This window comes from Nilaparvata lugens, chromosome 2 (genome assembly GCF_014356525.2).
Source record: "Nilaparvata lugens isolate BPH chromosome 2, ASM1435652v1, whole genome shotgun sequence".
Taxonomy (NCBI): Eukaryota; Metazoa; Arthropoda; class Insecta; order Hemiptera; family Delphacidae; genus Nilaparvata; species Nilaparvata lugens.
This window is the reverse complement of record NC_052505.1, coordinates 50,835,415-50,852,594: the sequence shown is the minus strand read 5'-3', so window position 1 is coordinate 50,852,594 and position 17,180 is coordinate 50,835,415. Positions and strand designations below refer to the sequence as shown.

General features: G+C 32.4%; 1 protein-coding gene across 10 annotated transcripts in view; it reads right to left on the bottom strand.

The window, feature by feature from the left end:
- LOC111050980 (multiple C2 and transmembrane domain-containing protein) overlaps positions 1–17,180 on the bottom strand; it is a 300,854-nt gene that overhangs the window by 33,122 nt on the left and 250,552 nt on the right. For 9 of the 10 annotated variants that reach the window (XM_039421447.1, XM_039421455.1, XM_039421450.1 and 6 more), the window contains 3 exons: positions 16,471–16,667; positions 14,991–15,204; positions 13,520–13,665 (listed from right to left, as the gene is read on the bottom strand). In XM_039421447.1, coding sequence (XP_039277381.1) covers positions 13,520–13,665; positions 14,991–15,204; positions 16,471–16,667 — 557 coding nt within the window. Of the gene's footprint in view, positions 1–5,884; positions 6,211–13,519; positions 13,666–14,990; positions 15,205–16,470; positions 16,668–17,180 lie in introns of those variants that run through there. The other variant, XM_039421456.1, reaches the window with a different exon arrangement.

Sequence of the window (17,180 nt, the reverse complement as noted above, 5' to 3'; positions counted from 1 at the left end):
CTCTCGATCAGTGAGGGATATGATAGTTAAAAAGGCCAGGGCGGTTAGACCTACCACGTCCATGTTCAACGAGACAAGACAGTCAAATCAATTCACTTCAATGACCATCTTACCCCCTATTTTAAAAATTTATTCAAAAAAGTGAAGGAAATGAAAATCACAAAGAAATACAAATTTCTGTGAATTAATGGGGACAGAATAATGATTAAAAAAGATTAGACAGCTAGAGCAATAAAAATAACAAGGTTTGAAGATTTAGAAAGAATAATATAAAGTTCTCATGGCCAAGATATTACATTTACAATTTAATTAGTAGCTCAATAAGGTTAAGTTACTATTTCCTTCTCCCTAATAAATCTACCAAACAATAATATTATAGGTATTAATAAAAAAATAACCATAAAACTTTCTATAAATCAAAATTTTCCAATTAAATGAAGAAGATTTAAATAACGACAGGGATTTCGGAGTATTTCAAGACTTGAATCAGTCCAAAGAGTTTTTGAAAAAGAACAAGACAGTAAATGAACTAAATATTTTATGCACCAATATTAGGTAGATCACTCAGAAAAAATTGGGATATATTAAGAGCAGAAACGAACAGTATAATCAATGGAATAGATATTCTTGTGCTTAGCGAAATCAATATTTATAGTGAAGAATCAAATTTGTATGGAATTCAGGGTTTTACAAGTCTATTTAAATGTAGGTCCGATGGGTGGGGGGAGGTGGATTGAGAATTTTTTACAAAGAAGGTATTAAAGTTGAGAAAAATGAAATAGATTTTGTTTCAGCTGAATTAATATCTTTAAAGTTTTGTGTTAGAAATACGACAGTAATAATCATAGCTATTTATAGACCACCTAATCAAAATGTGAATCTATTTATGAAGAATTGGAGAGGATTTTAACATCAGAAAGAATGAGTCAAGAAAAAAATACTATCATGGTAGAAGATATAAATATATGTTACCTGTCAGATATGTATGGTTCGAATAATTATATAAGTGTAGGCCTACTCTACTCTTATGGTTTATACAATACTATACAAAAGCCAACTAGAGAGGAAACATATGGTAACACAGTTGTATCATCATGCCTCAATCATGTTAATGTAAAGTTAGATCCTAACAACTCTTATATTTCATTTTTGATTGAAAGCAAAATTGCAGACCATTACTGGACAGGGATTAAACTGTTAGAAACATGTACAGATGGTACACACCAGACTATGGAAAATGAATATACCTATAAGTGTCATTTTAAAGGGGAGAGTGAATGAATTGATTCATACTGAAAATTGTGGCCGATTCTAGACTTAAGAGAACCATCAGATATTTATAATGATATAGTCCAGAGGTTCGAAAATATAAATATATGCTGAAAGTGTAATAAAGGTTAAACAAAAAACTTTGATGAATTTTCAATATTATTAGATAGTTTTAAAGTTATTAAAATCAATTGTATTGTTTTGACTGAAACGTGGTTAGATGATGATGAGTCTGTGATGCGGCTCCGGGTTATGATGTCTATCGCTCTGGAAGTAAACTCAATCAGAATGATGGTGTGGTAGTGTACATTGACAGTTCACTGTCAGTTTCCTCCTGTGAACAGCTGTGTCTGGGCGGGATCGCTAGCTGCCTGGCTCTTAACTTTACTTTTAACGGTGTGCCCTGCCACTTGTTGGCTGCCTATCGCAGTCCCAATACTGATATAAATCTTTTCACTGTCGCTCTCCGGAATTATCTCTTAAATTTGAATGATGATAGAAAACCTTACAAATTTTTGTGGCGATATTAATATTAATATTCTGGGTGTTGCATTGAGCTCCGTGCAGGAGGGTTACCTGGATATGATGTATGAGTTGGGTTTCATCAGCTTTATGAATCGGGTAACACGTCCTGCGGGGAGTTCATGTATCGATCACTTTTTTGTAAAAAATGATAGAAATATGGAAATAAAATCTGCAATCATGGAAACAGCTATAACTGACCATTATCCGACATTTATTCAATTAGCTTCCGGGGTGCCTGTAGACTCGAACAATTGTCGGCCAACCATACCTACATACAGAGTGACCCAGTGGAATAATGTTGCGGCCGATCTGTTAGAAAAAGATTGGGGTGGTATCACTGCTGTTACAGACAACGTTGATTACTGTGCTGATACTTTCATAAATGAAATTACATCAACAATCGAACGATTTACACAAATTAAATTAGTTTCAGCCAGGAATAGAAAGATTAAACCATGGATTACACAGGGGCTTATTAATTCAATAAGACATAGAGACAAATTGAGCAAAAAGGTGTTGAGGCAGCCGTTAATGTAGGATTGAAAGAGGAGTACAGGATTTATAGGAACGCACTCAATGTCGCTATAAAGAATGCTAAAATACATTATTATAAGGATAAGGTGGATAGTGTAGGGGGTGATTCTAGAAAATTCTGGTCTATAGTTAATGAGCTGGCTTGTAGGCCAGGTTCAGCTGAGCGATTCCCCTTGGCGCAGTTTCATCAGGGGGGCGCACCTTCTGATTTAGAAATAAAAGAAATAGGTAACTCCTTTAATAATTTTTTTTCAAATGTAGGTGCTGAATTGGCTGATGCAATTCCTGAAAGGGGCCCTGAAGTGGTAAATGATGATGATTACATTGTCAATTCCACTTTCAGGCTGCAACCACTTGACGAACAGGACATCCGGGAGATCTTGAAGGGGATGCGTGGTGGCTCTGCTCCGGGGCTTGATAACATTGATTCAAAATTCATAAAAGAACACATTGACGTGGTGATTGAGCCTCTTCTTCACATTATTAATGTCAGTATCCGAACAGGCCAGTTTCCAAATGCTTTTAAAATGGCAAAAGTCATTCCTATTTTTAAATCTGGTACTAAAAATCTTATAAGTAATTACAGACCTATTTCTATGCTAAGCATATTTTCAAAGATCCTCGAAAAAGCAGTGAAAACCAATTACAGAATTATCTAGAAACAAATAACATCATAGCAAATAATCAATATGGCTTTAGAATGGATAAAAATACATCACATGCTCTGTTTGATATAACAAAAGAGATCACGCAGAGGGTGGAAGATCGGAAACATGTTTTAATCACGTTTCTAGATCTTGCAAAAGCATTTGACTCTGTGGATAGACTGAAGCTTTTGAGAAAAATGGAGCTCTATGGAATCAGAGATGGTTCATTGAGGTGGTTTGAGAGTTACTTCCAGAGCAGGAAACAGTCAGTTTATATAAATGGAATTGGTAGTGACTCTATGCCCGTTGATTATGGAGTTATACAAGGAAGCACACTAGGTCCTATACTATTCCTAATTTATATAATAATATAAGTAAATTGCAGTTGAATGGCAAACTGTTCCTGTTTGCCGACGATACTGCATTGGTTTCCTGTGGACGTACTTGGCGGGACGCTTTCAGTGAGGCCTCAAAAGACCTTTTACATGTGAAGAAGTGGCTCGATCAAAATAAACTCACACTCAATGTTGTTAAAACCAAATATTTGCCAATATATTTTATGAAAAATAGTATGCCAGTTCAAGAATGTCTCAAGCTTCACTCATGTAATGACCACCTGTCACTTACCTGTAATTGTGAGACGCTTGAACAGGTGGAAAAATACAAATATCTTGGAGTCTTCATAGATTGCAGGCTTTGTTGGACTCCTCATATGGAATACCTCAAATGTCGCATTCGTAGACTAATATATGCCTTTCGACAGTTGAGGGAGGTTCTTTCAGTCAATCAATTGAGAAGGACATACTTCGCCTATGTTCAATCAATTATAAATTATGGAATCCTGGCCTGGGGTGGAGCATCCTCGTTCACTTTGAGAGCTGTCGGAATTGCACAGCGAGCAATCATAAAGACTTGCTTGAACCAGGATAGTCGCTATCCGACTGAACTGGCCTATCAAGAATTTCAGGTCCTTGATGTGCGACAGCTATACATAAAATCACTTTTAATTTTCATCCGAAGTAATAAAATGCAATATTTAATCCTCTTATCCATCCCTATCAAACACGAAATATGAATATATTTGGAATTCTACAACCCAGATTAGTTAGCAATTGCAATAGATTTAATAGTCATTACATATGCCACATTCTTTATAGAAATATACCCGCCTACATAAAGCAAATAGAACCCCTTAGCCTTAACATATACAAACGATTTTTAAATATGTGGTTATTTGAAGCCGGCAGGATGTCGCTGATCAGCTCATCTACTCCTCTTACCGTTTTTGATACTATGTATATATTTTTCTTGTATTCATCATCATATATGTGAATTAGATAAAATCTTATCTATCATCATCATATATATGAAAGTATATATATCATCAATATATTGCTCATAATTTATCATTGTTCAAGTTCTAAATTTTATTTGTGTGCCATGTTCAAGCTATATACCATAATATATATATTTACTACTTCAATTCAAAACATATACTTTCTCCACTACATTTAACAAACTTTTATTTTTCAAATTGTACTGTATTGTAAATATTTATAATTTTCTTTTTAGTATCAATTTTTTTTCATTAGAACTCTTTCCCCACACACAGACTTGTCTATGTGGGGAAAATTCACAAGTATTTATATTATTTATACATGTGTACTGTATTTGTAATGATTTCTGTGAATAAACTCAATTTGAATTTGAATTTGAAAAAAAAGCAGAGACCATTCACTCTTTTCCAGATCAGAGACTTGAAACTTACTGACAATATTAGTTTTACCAAGGACTGCTGCTTTTCTCTGCATAATTCTCATATGCCATTCTCCAACTGCAGTTTTCCATTGCTTGTTCTCCAGTCTTTTGTGACCAGTCCATTGGCAGACACTACTATAGGGATTATCACCACCTTCCTTAATTATACATATCTTTCAGTTCAACTGACAGGGGCTGGTATTTTCTTTTCTTTTCGGCAATGGTACCTCACCAGATTCTCATCAAGGGGCACTGCCACATCAATTATGTAAGCCTCTTTATTCTTTCTGTCAAACAAGACGATGTCTGGCCTGTTAGCCTCCACTGCTCTGTCAGTTGTCATACAGCAATCCCAAAGAAGTCTTCCCTTTTCACCATTCAAGACATTTCTGGCTTACACTTGTAATAGGGCACCTCACCGCTATCAACTCATATCTTTTCGCCATTGCCTGATGAACCACTTTGGCCACATTGTTGTGCCGCTTGCCAAAATACCCCTCATTTTGATATTAAAATTTTCGACTGACTGTACAGTGAGTCAATCATTCTATCAGAGCTCGGTAATTTTGAAATTGTAATTAAATAAAAATGGAAGAGAATAATTTCTTTATGTAAAAATATCAACACCTTTATTCAAAGACATGGGTACTCATATTGTCTTTAACTGCATGTGTATTCATATGGCCGATACAGCATTGATAAAACTGTAGAAGTGATTATTTAGCACTTTGTCTAAAAAAAACCGGTTCTAGCTGAAAAATTAATAATCCATGCCACGTGTAGGTCTATACATTGCATCAGGAAAACAAAGTTTCAAAACTATTTTTTTTCTAAACAGATGTTTTTGAGATTGAGAATCTCTTTGATACAGCTGTTGCACATTCACCATATTATTATACAGAGTTTGTGAAAATAAAAATATTTTCTAATTATCAACACAATACTATTATTATATTAATAATTATAACATTATTATTATTATTATTATTATTATTATTATTATTATTATTATTATTATTATAATTATTATTATTATTATTATTATTGTGGTAAGTGCCAATTGGAATATCACTTTCACTGTTCGGGGGTATCTAAGTCAACATGGAAGATGAAAAGTGCCCAAAAAAAAAGCTGAATGAGAGTGTCCTCAATGTAGGGGTGCAGCAAGACCAAGGAAAAATAGTACTGAAGAAGAACTCACCAATGGGACACATTTGATGCTGAAACGCCTAGTGGAGAAGATGCTCAGTGACCATGAAGCAGTGAAGGTGAAAGAAATGGAGGAAATGAAGAAGCTGTTCACCGGCATTAAAGAGAAAATTGGGGGGTTTTAGAAGAAATGAAAAACCTTGAAAAAAAGACAGAAATCTTAAAAAGTGATATTGATGACTAAAGAGTGGACTTGGAATGTGAGCGACAGTATGGAAGAAGCAGAAACATCATCATATCCAGTCTTCCGTTTTCGAGAAATGAGGATCTGAAAGAGAAAATACTCACGCTTATGAAGAAGATGGATATTGAACTGAGAAGAGAAGACATAACTACTCATCGCCTGCAGTCGAAGAATGCAGAATGTCCAACTATCCTACAGCTGAGCTCTCGATCAGTGAGGGATATGATAGTTAAAAAGGCCAGGGCGGTTAGACCTACCACGTCCATGTTCAACGAGACAAGACAGTCAAATCAATTTACTTCAATGACCATCTTACCCCCTATTTTAAAAATGTATTCTAAAAAGTGAAGGAAATGAAAATCACAAAGAAATACAAATTTCTGTGAATTAATGGGGACAGAATAATGATTAAAAAAGATTAGACAGCTAGAGCAATAAAAATAACAAGGTTTGAAGATTTAGAAAGAATAATATAAAGTTCTCATGGCCAAGATATTACATTTACAATTTAATTAGAAGCTCAATAAGGTTAAGTTACTATTTCCTTCTCCCTAATAAATCTACCAAACAATAATATTATAGGTATTAATAAAAAAATAACCATAAAACTTTCTATAAATCAAAATTTTCCAATTAAATGAAGAAGATTTAAATAACGACAGGGATTTCAAGACTTGAATCAGTCCAAAGAGTTTTTGAAAAAGAACATGACAGTAAATGAACTAAATATTTTATGCACCAATATTAGGTAGATCACTCAGAAAAAATTGGGATATATTAAGAGCAGAAACGAACAGTATAATCAATGGAATAGATATTCTTGTGCTTAGCGAAATCAATATTTATAGTCAAGAATCAAATTTGTATGGAATTCAGGGTTTTACAAGTCTATTTAAATGTAGGTCCGATTGGTGGGGGGAGGTGGATTGAGAATTTTTTACAAAGAAGGTATTAAAGTTGAGAAAAATGAAATAGATTTTGTTTCAGCTGAATTAATATCTTTAAAGTTTTGTGTTAGAAATACGACAGTAATAATCATAGCTATTTATAGACCACCTAATCAAAATGTGAATCTATTTATGAAGAATTGGAGAGGATTTTAACATCAGAAAGAATGAGTCAAGAAAAAAATACTATCATCGTAGAAGATATAAATATATGTTACCTGTCAGATATGTATGGTTCGAATAATTATATAAGTGTAGGCCTACTCTACTCTTATGGTTTATACAATACTATACAAAAGCCAACTAGAGAGGAAACATATGGTAACACAGTTGTATCATCATGCCTCAATCATGTTAATGTAAAGTTAGATCCTAACAACTCTTATATATCATTTTTGATTGAAAGCAAAATTGCAGACCATTACTGGACAGGGATTAAACTGTTAGAAACATGTACAGATGGTACACACCAGACTATGAAAAATGAATATATAAGTGTCATTTTAAAGGGGAGAGTAAATGAATTGATTCAAACTGAAAATTGGTGGCCGATTCTAGACTTAAGAGAACCATCAGATATTTATAATGATATAGTCCAGAGGTTCGAAAATATAAATATATGCTAAAAGTGTAATAAAGGTTAAACAAAAAACTAAGCAACTACATAATTCCTCGTTCAATGATAGAATTGAGCTGATGATAGAGAGAAAGAAATATTTATGGCAAATGGTTAAAAGAGATAAGCATAATGTGGATTTGAGAAATCAGTTTAGAAACATCTATATAATAATAGAGAGTAGGGTTGTGTTTGTTCGTGTGTTCGTTTGATCGCATCAAAACATGTCAACTTGTGGATTGCATACCGGAAAAACGGGAATGATTTAGATCTCCAAATTTTGAACATAGATTCTAAAAATATCAATCTCGTGCACCTGGAAGCCCAAATTTCAATTCTTCTTCTAGATTTTTCAGAATTAATGTTCAAATTCATCTATGCTACCGTAGGCTACATGAAGTTCCATAGCCCAAAGTGTGTTTTTTTATGAGCTGGTTATAATGGTGTTACAAGACTACGATATACGAACGTCTATGTAGCGCAGCGGTAAACCGCTTGTTTACGGAGTGATAGTTTCTCGGTTCGAATCCCCGATGCTTCCCATTTTTTTTGTTCTTAATTTTTTCCCTCGAAACGTATTATTTATCAATTATTTTTTGAAGGAATTTGTTTTCATTACTATTAAACTTGGATTTTATCAAATAATTATTTTTAATGTAAAATTTTGCCACCAGTACAAATGAATTGGACATAGTCTTCATGCTGTAGGCCTATAATTGAATTTCATAAGAAAAACATGAATAGATCACAATGAAATAGGTAATAATTTATATTATTCAGTTATAATGTACTATCAGAACGAATTCCCAGTGAAACGAGTATTTTAGGTATTTTGTTTGGAATTGGGAAAACAAATGGCTGCCTGATTCAAATTGAGGAGGATCCTAATCGAACTAAAATTTATTGATGTATTGGAAAAATCAATATGATTCTGTGAGGTTTTCAAGTATTATGTATTCTTCAGTTTTCTATACTATAATAAAGGAAAGAACTGGCTTATACACGTGTAAGGAATAGGGAATTATGTTTGACGCATCATCACGTCTGAAATATACTTAACTGATTAATTTGAAATTTTGTATATAGATTCTTCATTAACCGAGGATGGTTATAGGCCTATTTTCAAATTTCGAATTTTTTATTACGTAAAGTTTTCATTTTGCAGTTTTAAAATAGACCCTTGCGAAGCACGGGTTACCTACTAGTACGAAATAAGTCAAAAGACATTAGTTGAAATGAGAAAAGAAAATATTATTATATGACTTTTAATGATAACTCCAACAATACCAAGAAAATTTGGGAAATCATCAATCAATAAATTTATAGATAAGAAGAATAGGCCGTCTCTAAAGGAATCAATTAAGTTTAATTTTAATATCAATGAAGATCATCAAATTATGAACCAAACAGAAAAATTTGAAAACAGCTGAAAAAATAGAATAAATTACAACAGAAATGAACAGAAATGACACCAGGATCTCTCGCAAAATACACTGATTTGTCTAGACATTATTTTGAAGATGAATTTAGGGGAATAAACGAAATAAGTTATGGTTTGAGAAATAGGCTATTTAGAGCATAGCATCATAATAATAATCATGGTAAGAACCTATTAAAATACAGAATTCCTTACCTGTTGAAAGATTTGCCACCAGAATTGAAAAAATTACAAAAAATTAAATAAAAACTAAACTTAAGAATTATTTTATAGGAATTGTTGAATACAAAGATATGTTGAAGATTATTGTTAATATTCTAATAGGTTAGTTAGTAGATAGGTTAGTTTGCACATAGTAGACTATTATAAATAAATTTATAATTTAAAATGAAAAACTATGGAAGAATAAATAAATAAGGATGATTCTAATATCGTAAACAAGAAAGTGCTTTAGAAGCAGTTGAAAATGATTAAGAGAGTGTATATTACAGTTTGTAGTATAATAAATATGTTTTTTTTTAAGCTTTGAAGGTTAAGTTTTGTTTTTGCATTCTATGACTGTCCACCAGTTTTTCTTATGTCGGTTAATGTTTAATCACGATTAAATGCTGTACTTTAATCGATATTAGTGCTAATTGATGCATTTTGGTTTCACAAAACATAAATTTTAAGCGATAATGCCAAATAAACCAACCGGTGTAAACAATTTTCAATTCTGATTAGTTGGCACCATTTTAACCGCGATTAGTTAAAACGAAGAAAATTTGGTTGCACAAAGGTGAAAATAACGCTGGTTGAACTAATCACATAAAAGATTTTCAACATGCCATTCACGGGGAATTAAATCCAACTAACGCCGGTTAGGTACCTACTGATAGCTGTCTTCCAATTAGTTTTTGGTAAAAAAACTAAAAAATTCAAAGTATGGGCTGAATATGAATGGATGAATTTCATTCATTAATAAAATAGAGAAGTGTATTTAGCTGATATTAGCATTCAAAATTACATTCTGATTTTTGAGGTTAGTTCTGTTGTTGTCTGTTAGCAGCATAGCACTTGACACTGGCGACAGACAGAGCATTCTCATGGCACATGCACGCATGCCTCTGTATTGAATGGTTCAATAACATAACCTCATTTTTACCTTGAAACATACCTATCATTATCAGTTTTCTGTTATGTAAATATTCTCTCTTATTAGAATTGAAATCAAACTCATTTTTTCTTTGTCTAATAATATTGGACCATAATCTCGTTTGTTAGTATTTTTTCAGTTTCAAATTCACTGCTTCAATAACATAACCTTAATTATTTTGTTTCAGTTGAATTACAGTGTTGCTGGATTGTGAAACTGTTAAAATCTTGGTTAGTTAACCGGTAAACTTAATCAGGATTAAAAACTAACCGATCTTTGTGGAACAGAAATGAATCTGTAAAATGAATGCTGATTTGTTAATCGACGCGAATGTGCATATTTAACAGATGGACGTGCAACTGACCCTGTGTGTGTGTTGAATTAATTATCGCTGTGGCTACAGTTAGGCCAGTTTTACATGGCTGAATCCTTGCTCCTGAAGATCATATTTCATATTTTGCAGCTCTCCTGTGCTTTCACATGGGGATCTTACGAATAAGCCGACAGATCTAACAACTACGACGACGTTTGCTCAAAGTATGACTCATCACTTTTTCTCAAAGTCTAACTTCCTTAAAAATATAGATAGAAGATTTCTGATTCCGGATTTGGATTCAGCGACCCCAAATTCTTTAAAGCGTAAGTCACATTTTCAAAAATACCCGAAAACAAGGGAGTTATAGCTGTTTTTAATATAGCTTTCCATTATCATATGATTATATAGTAAACATACTAAGATAATAATACTCCTGCCTCACAAGGGGACAGGCAAAGGTTTCAAGAGGTTTTTGAACACCTGAGAAGTTTAAACATAAACATTTTTAATTTTTAAAAGTTCCAGTTTTCCAAAAAAAATATTGAATTATGAGAAGATGAATCCAAATATGATATCATAAATCATCTCCACTCATCACCCAATAAAATAGGAGGAGAAGGAATGTTGTACAGTAGAATTCACTGAATTTCAATAATTGTCATTCAACAATCCAATTTATCAGGTTCAAATCGTTGAATATCACTTTAAATTCCCAGCAATTATTGACTATTTCCTTTTAACAATCAGAAAAATCTATTATGAACATACAGTATAAACATTGTGCTGATCTGAATCGATCTATGGTAATAATAGAAAATGTCATGCCATTCCAAGTGAAACTGATGTCTGTGTATTAGAACTGCTGAGTGGATAATGCATACTGAAAAAGTCATGAATAGTTCAGACCAGCCATGCTTTGTTAAAGCCAGTTACTCAGAAAGCGTTTTTTTGTTGTTCAATGTTTTTTTGTCCTTATGAATTCTGTTGAATCAAACATAATGTTAATTAAGAAGTTGTGCTGAACCTGTTAGAATTCATAGGAACGGTAAAAATTCAATTTTACGAAAATCGATGTAACTTACATGTAACTGGATTTAGAAGATCAATACGATAATGTGTTCTGTCACAATTTAATCACAGAAATGTCTAAGTGAAAACGTTAGGCGCAAACCTTCTGCCATGAGGAGACAAATAAATTTATGAAAAGCTTGATAGCTTGAATAGTGATCTGATATTTGTTACATGTTTCTAGTCTAAGACATAACATGTCTTAGACTAATTTTTGGGGTCACTGAATCCAAATCCGAAATCAGAAATCTTCTATCTATATTTTTAAGGAAGTTAGACTTTGAGAAAAAGTGATGAGTCATACTTTGAGCAAACATCGTCATAGTTGTTAGATCTGTCGGCTTATTCATAAGATCCCCATGTGAAAGCACAGGAGAGCTGCAAAATATGAAATATGATCTTCAGTAATATGATCTTCCAGGAGTGAGGACTCTGCCGTATGAAACTGGCCTAACTCCATTCGCGTTCTGGTAAACATTTGCGCATGCGCGGCTACCGCTATTTACATGTGCACTGTGGTGTTGATGGTTTTTTGTCACATGGTTATGATAACCTATCGTTTCAATGTTTCAATCATGAAGTTTACATCCTTCCAGGATTTGAAAAAATATAGTGATGAAAAAGAAAAAAAATAAAGGATGAGCTTGTATATTATGAATTGAAGTATAAATGTAATCATGGTGTGGTGTAATGAAAAGTAAGTCCAAGTGACATCGACCAAAAAAAAGTAAGTTCAAGGAAAAGATATGAGAAAAGCCTTAAACGAATCATTATAGACCTAAGCTATTTACTAACTAAACTCCCGATTTTTTTTTTGTTGTGTTGGTGAGGGGCGTAGGGGGTTCTGTACCCGAAACCCCGAAAGATAGATTAGGAAACAACTTCAGAAGTGATACTTTCAGTTTCAGTTGGTGTTCAATTTTCAGCTGCTCTAATATTATTATGCTCTATTCAGATATGCTACACCATACATCCGCACTAAGCTCACCTTTTCTAAATACAGCAATGTAATGCGTATATAGATATAAATAATACATGAGCATTACATTGCTGCATTTAGACAAGGTAAGCTCTGGTAATGAGTGCTGTGATAAACGAAGTTTGAGGCGCATGCGCAAACGAAGTCATAACTTTACCGGAACGCCAACTGTAGCCACTGCAAATAATTATTATTGTTGATGTGCGTGTTGGCACAGCTATAGTGAGGTCCACGTTATAATGGCAAAGTATAAATATAGAAGAATAGCGATGCCGATTCTCTGCATTGATTAATTATATTTCTACACTGTCAAAAACATAATTGGAATCGTTTTGGACCTAGAAAAGGATAGTACCACCGGCTTTGTCGAATGATAGATAAGGATAGCAAAACCAAAGTTGATCAAATACTGTCATTATAACGTGGACCTCATTAAATGAAATAAATTGAAATTATTATTTCTATTATTATTATTATTTTTATCATTTATTTTTTATTAATCTTATCTTAATATTTTTTTCATCAATTTATCAAAACAATATTACAGAGGTTAAGTGGAATCAGGTAGAAAGCAATAATAGAACAGATGTTCTTTTTTCAATTTCTATCATATGATTTGGTGAATTTTTTATGAAATCGTATGTCCCATGAATGAAATTTGAACATTAATTCTGAAAAATCTAGAAGAAAAATTGAAATTCGGGCTTCGAGGTGCACGAGATTGATATTTTTAAAATATATGTGCAAAATTTGGATATCTGAATCATTCCCGTTTTTCCGGTATGCAATCCACAAGTTGACATGTTTTGATGCGAACAAACAAACACAACCCTACTCTCTATAGTCTCTATTATTATATAGATTAAAGATTAATAAGATATAATGGCTACTTACTGCACAAATTTACTAATGTCTATGAACCACATTATAATCACTTTCAGCCTCATCACATTTCTCACAAACACCTGTCTCTTGAATTTCACTTCAGGTTGCATGTATTTTTCTTCTTTCGGATTTAATGTGCGTATACATGCTCTTAACTGAAAATAAATTGAAGATTCAATTGAATACAAGGAAGGATTGATGAGAGAACAGATAAGGCCCTGAGTATATGATAACTGATTCTGGAATAGAATAGAATATTAATAAGAAAACAAGGATATTGTCAAATTTCACTAAAGAAATTATTAAAAACTTAAGGGTTGGGTTGAGAGGATATAGAGTTTCAACTTAGCCCTTAATTAAGGAAATTATTCTATTCTATTAGAATTGATGGTGATGTTGTGAAATCTCTCGGATATTGTCAAATTTCACTTAAAAATTTATTAAAAACTTTAAAACAGTACCATGGTTTCACGTTTATCAACGCATCATCAGCTGTACTGAGGAATGTACATTATAATAAAAATTATTCTATTGAATAATGTCTGAGAAATTAATGTAGGCTACATTCCTCAGTACAGCTGATGATGCGTTGATAAACGTGAAACCATGGTAATGTTTTAAAGTTTTTAATAAATTTTTTAGTGAAAATTGACAATATCCGAGAGATTTCACAACATCACCATCAATTCTAATAGAATAGAATAATTTTCTTAATTAAGGGCTAAGTTAAAACTCTATATCCTCTCAACCCAACCCTCCTCCACCACACAATAACCCTGCAGAGGTAGTGGACAAAGTCAGTCTCTTTCAAATTATTACACTGTGAATAAAAATAATTATCAGCTTGTCTCGCTGAGATTGATTGATGGGAATTATTTATTTATCATCAGAGCCATAATATAAATAATAATAATATTATACAATAATATATGATCGGGAGAAGACAACAGGCTGAACCCATCGCCAACACTGTCCCATTCCAAAATTTTGATAAAAAGTTTCGAAAACATTGTTATGATTCAACTTCTATAAAATCCAAGTCCATTTTCTTTCAAAAACAACATAGTGCCTAGGCCTAAATTTGAGAATTTAAAATTTTAACAGTTAATAAAATGAATAGAAACAAAAATATAGCACTCAAATCACCATTAATTAGTTAATTAGAAAATGCTCAAGTAATTTAACAAAATTTGGAGCCGGAAAAACACACCTCACTATTCGTCACTGGTGAATTTATGAGGTGAATGTTTTAGAATAAAAATCCTAATTATTTTTAGACTGACAACATCGTGTTGAAAATCATCTTTCTAAGTCGGGAAAATACATAAAAATTTACATGCAACAATAATTATAACTGACGACTGCAAGTAAAATGTTTGAGATCAAAGGAATTTTTTATTTGATTTGACCACAGAGAAAGTTTAATAATGAGTGTCGAAGAATTTGAAAGTGATTATGTTTGTAAGAAATTTGAACTTACTTGATTCCATATGACAGTCATTTCAAGTAGTATTTGAGGAGAATTGCCTTTGGCTCTCCCATACAACTTTTTGTCTTTCAGAGCATACCATTTTTTCTCTCCGTTTCGTATCCTTAACAACGGTATTGCAACTTTACCTAAAAATTCAACTTTATGATCTCTATCCTCATCATAGACCGTAACTTCTAATACTGAGTGTATATCTTTAACATTACTGAAACAAAATATGATCAAACATTCTAAAAGGTGAAACTCGTGTGAACAATTGCACTAGCAATAGCTACGATTAAAGCACACAGTAAACAAAACATATATCGCAGATTGAACAATAATAATAAAGTAAACAAGATTGTAAGTTTTCATGATTGTCAGATAAGTATGAATTTTTATGATTTTTGTTTAATAGAAAGTTGAAAGATATGTCATATGATGATGATACAATTGTTTTCAAATTTTGAGCTATAGATTAATTATTCTTTCCATCAATTATATTGATAATTTTTTCATGCATTGAAAGTATTTCTGCATGTACTTGTGTACAGTACCTATGTTTTGCATTAGGAGCTCACAAGGAGTGTAGAGAATTTTTCTTCAATAGCCTTCAAGCCAGTATTCCAATGAGATTCACCAAATCTAGGCCAAATAAGTGAAGAGTTTGTGATACATATATTGCTGGAAAATTTTTTCATATATCCAGGAAAAAAACTGGCATTTTGACATGCTACACGATCTTATAAGTCTCATGTGGATCAAAAATCTAGGATATATGGATGTTATGTGATGACATGATTATGTGACGTTTATAATCGTAGTTTGACGTTTGTTACAACACTTTGTGTTTTATGACAATAAAGGATTATTGATTTAATTTGATTTGTGATGATTATGTGATGAGTGTTATGTCATATCTCATTGAGGACATCACACATAATAAGCACAAAAAGGAGAGAGATCAATTTTTTTCGATATTATAGTGATTATGAACGATATTCAAATGATTGCCACAGCTATTCTGGAGGTTGAAATTTGGAACATAACTACTATAATATAAATTATCTCCTTCCGTTCCTTTATTTTTAGTATCCTCTTTATTATTAAGTACTACTTTTTATTCTGTATTTTTCCCAAGAAATTTGTTTTGGATCATTTTTGTTAAATATTTTTGAAAAACATTTATATTGCAACTCACACCTGCGCACAGGGTTTCTTTGCAGGTGTAGATTCTTATATACATATATTTTTTTTTGTCTTGAAAGTGTTGTATATTTTTTTGAGAATCAATAAATTTGAATTTGAAAAAAAAAATTATATTATAGTAGACTCAATAATCCGGATGTAGTATAATGTGTCTATGTGCAGTCTACGCAGTATAATATGCAGTCTATGTGCTGCATTTTATATGTTTCAATAATCTATCATTATAAAGTTTCAAATATGATAAATAGTAGGTAATCTATGTAGAGAAGAATCTTAAACTCACAATGTAAAAATCTTCTGCCAGGATGGCGTCAACGTTTTATACTCAGTTTGAGTCTGTAATCTAGCGTTAACTAATTCTAGAACACAAAATGGATCTGATTTGCCTCCCAAATCAGCAGCTGCTAAACCTTGAGCTCTGTACACCCTCACAGTCAAGTGACCCACATCTCTCAGGTTATGGAAAGTTCTCACAAATGTCTGCAAACAGAAAAACATGCATTGGAGAGATTTCAAACACAGACGTTCATAGTTTCTAAAAGGATATTTAGGACTTTCAAAAGATTAAATACTACTGCCGAAAATGCAGAAATGAGATATATTTTTATTCTGAATTTATTATCAACAGATTGTAGAGCGTCAGTGAAAACGTAAAGAAAACTCTTAATCATTTTGAATAGTTTTCAATAATAATATTTTCTGATATAAATAAAACTCTAGGCTATTAATAACACTATCAGTATATTGTAGCATCAATATCTATCTATGTAAGTGGATAAAAACAAATTGAGTTTGACAAGCTATATTTTCACTAGAAGTTTTTAATTTTCACTAATCAAGGGCAATCAATCTGCCCTGAAAAGTTACCCGTGATAACTGTATTAACAAAGCCACATTGAAATTTAGCATTTGATCAACTGACTACTAGTAATGTAGGTAGTAGGTCTTATACTTGTATAATCGCTGAGAACAGAGAACTGACTATTCATTGCC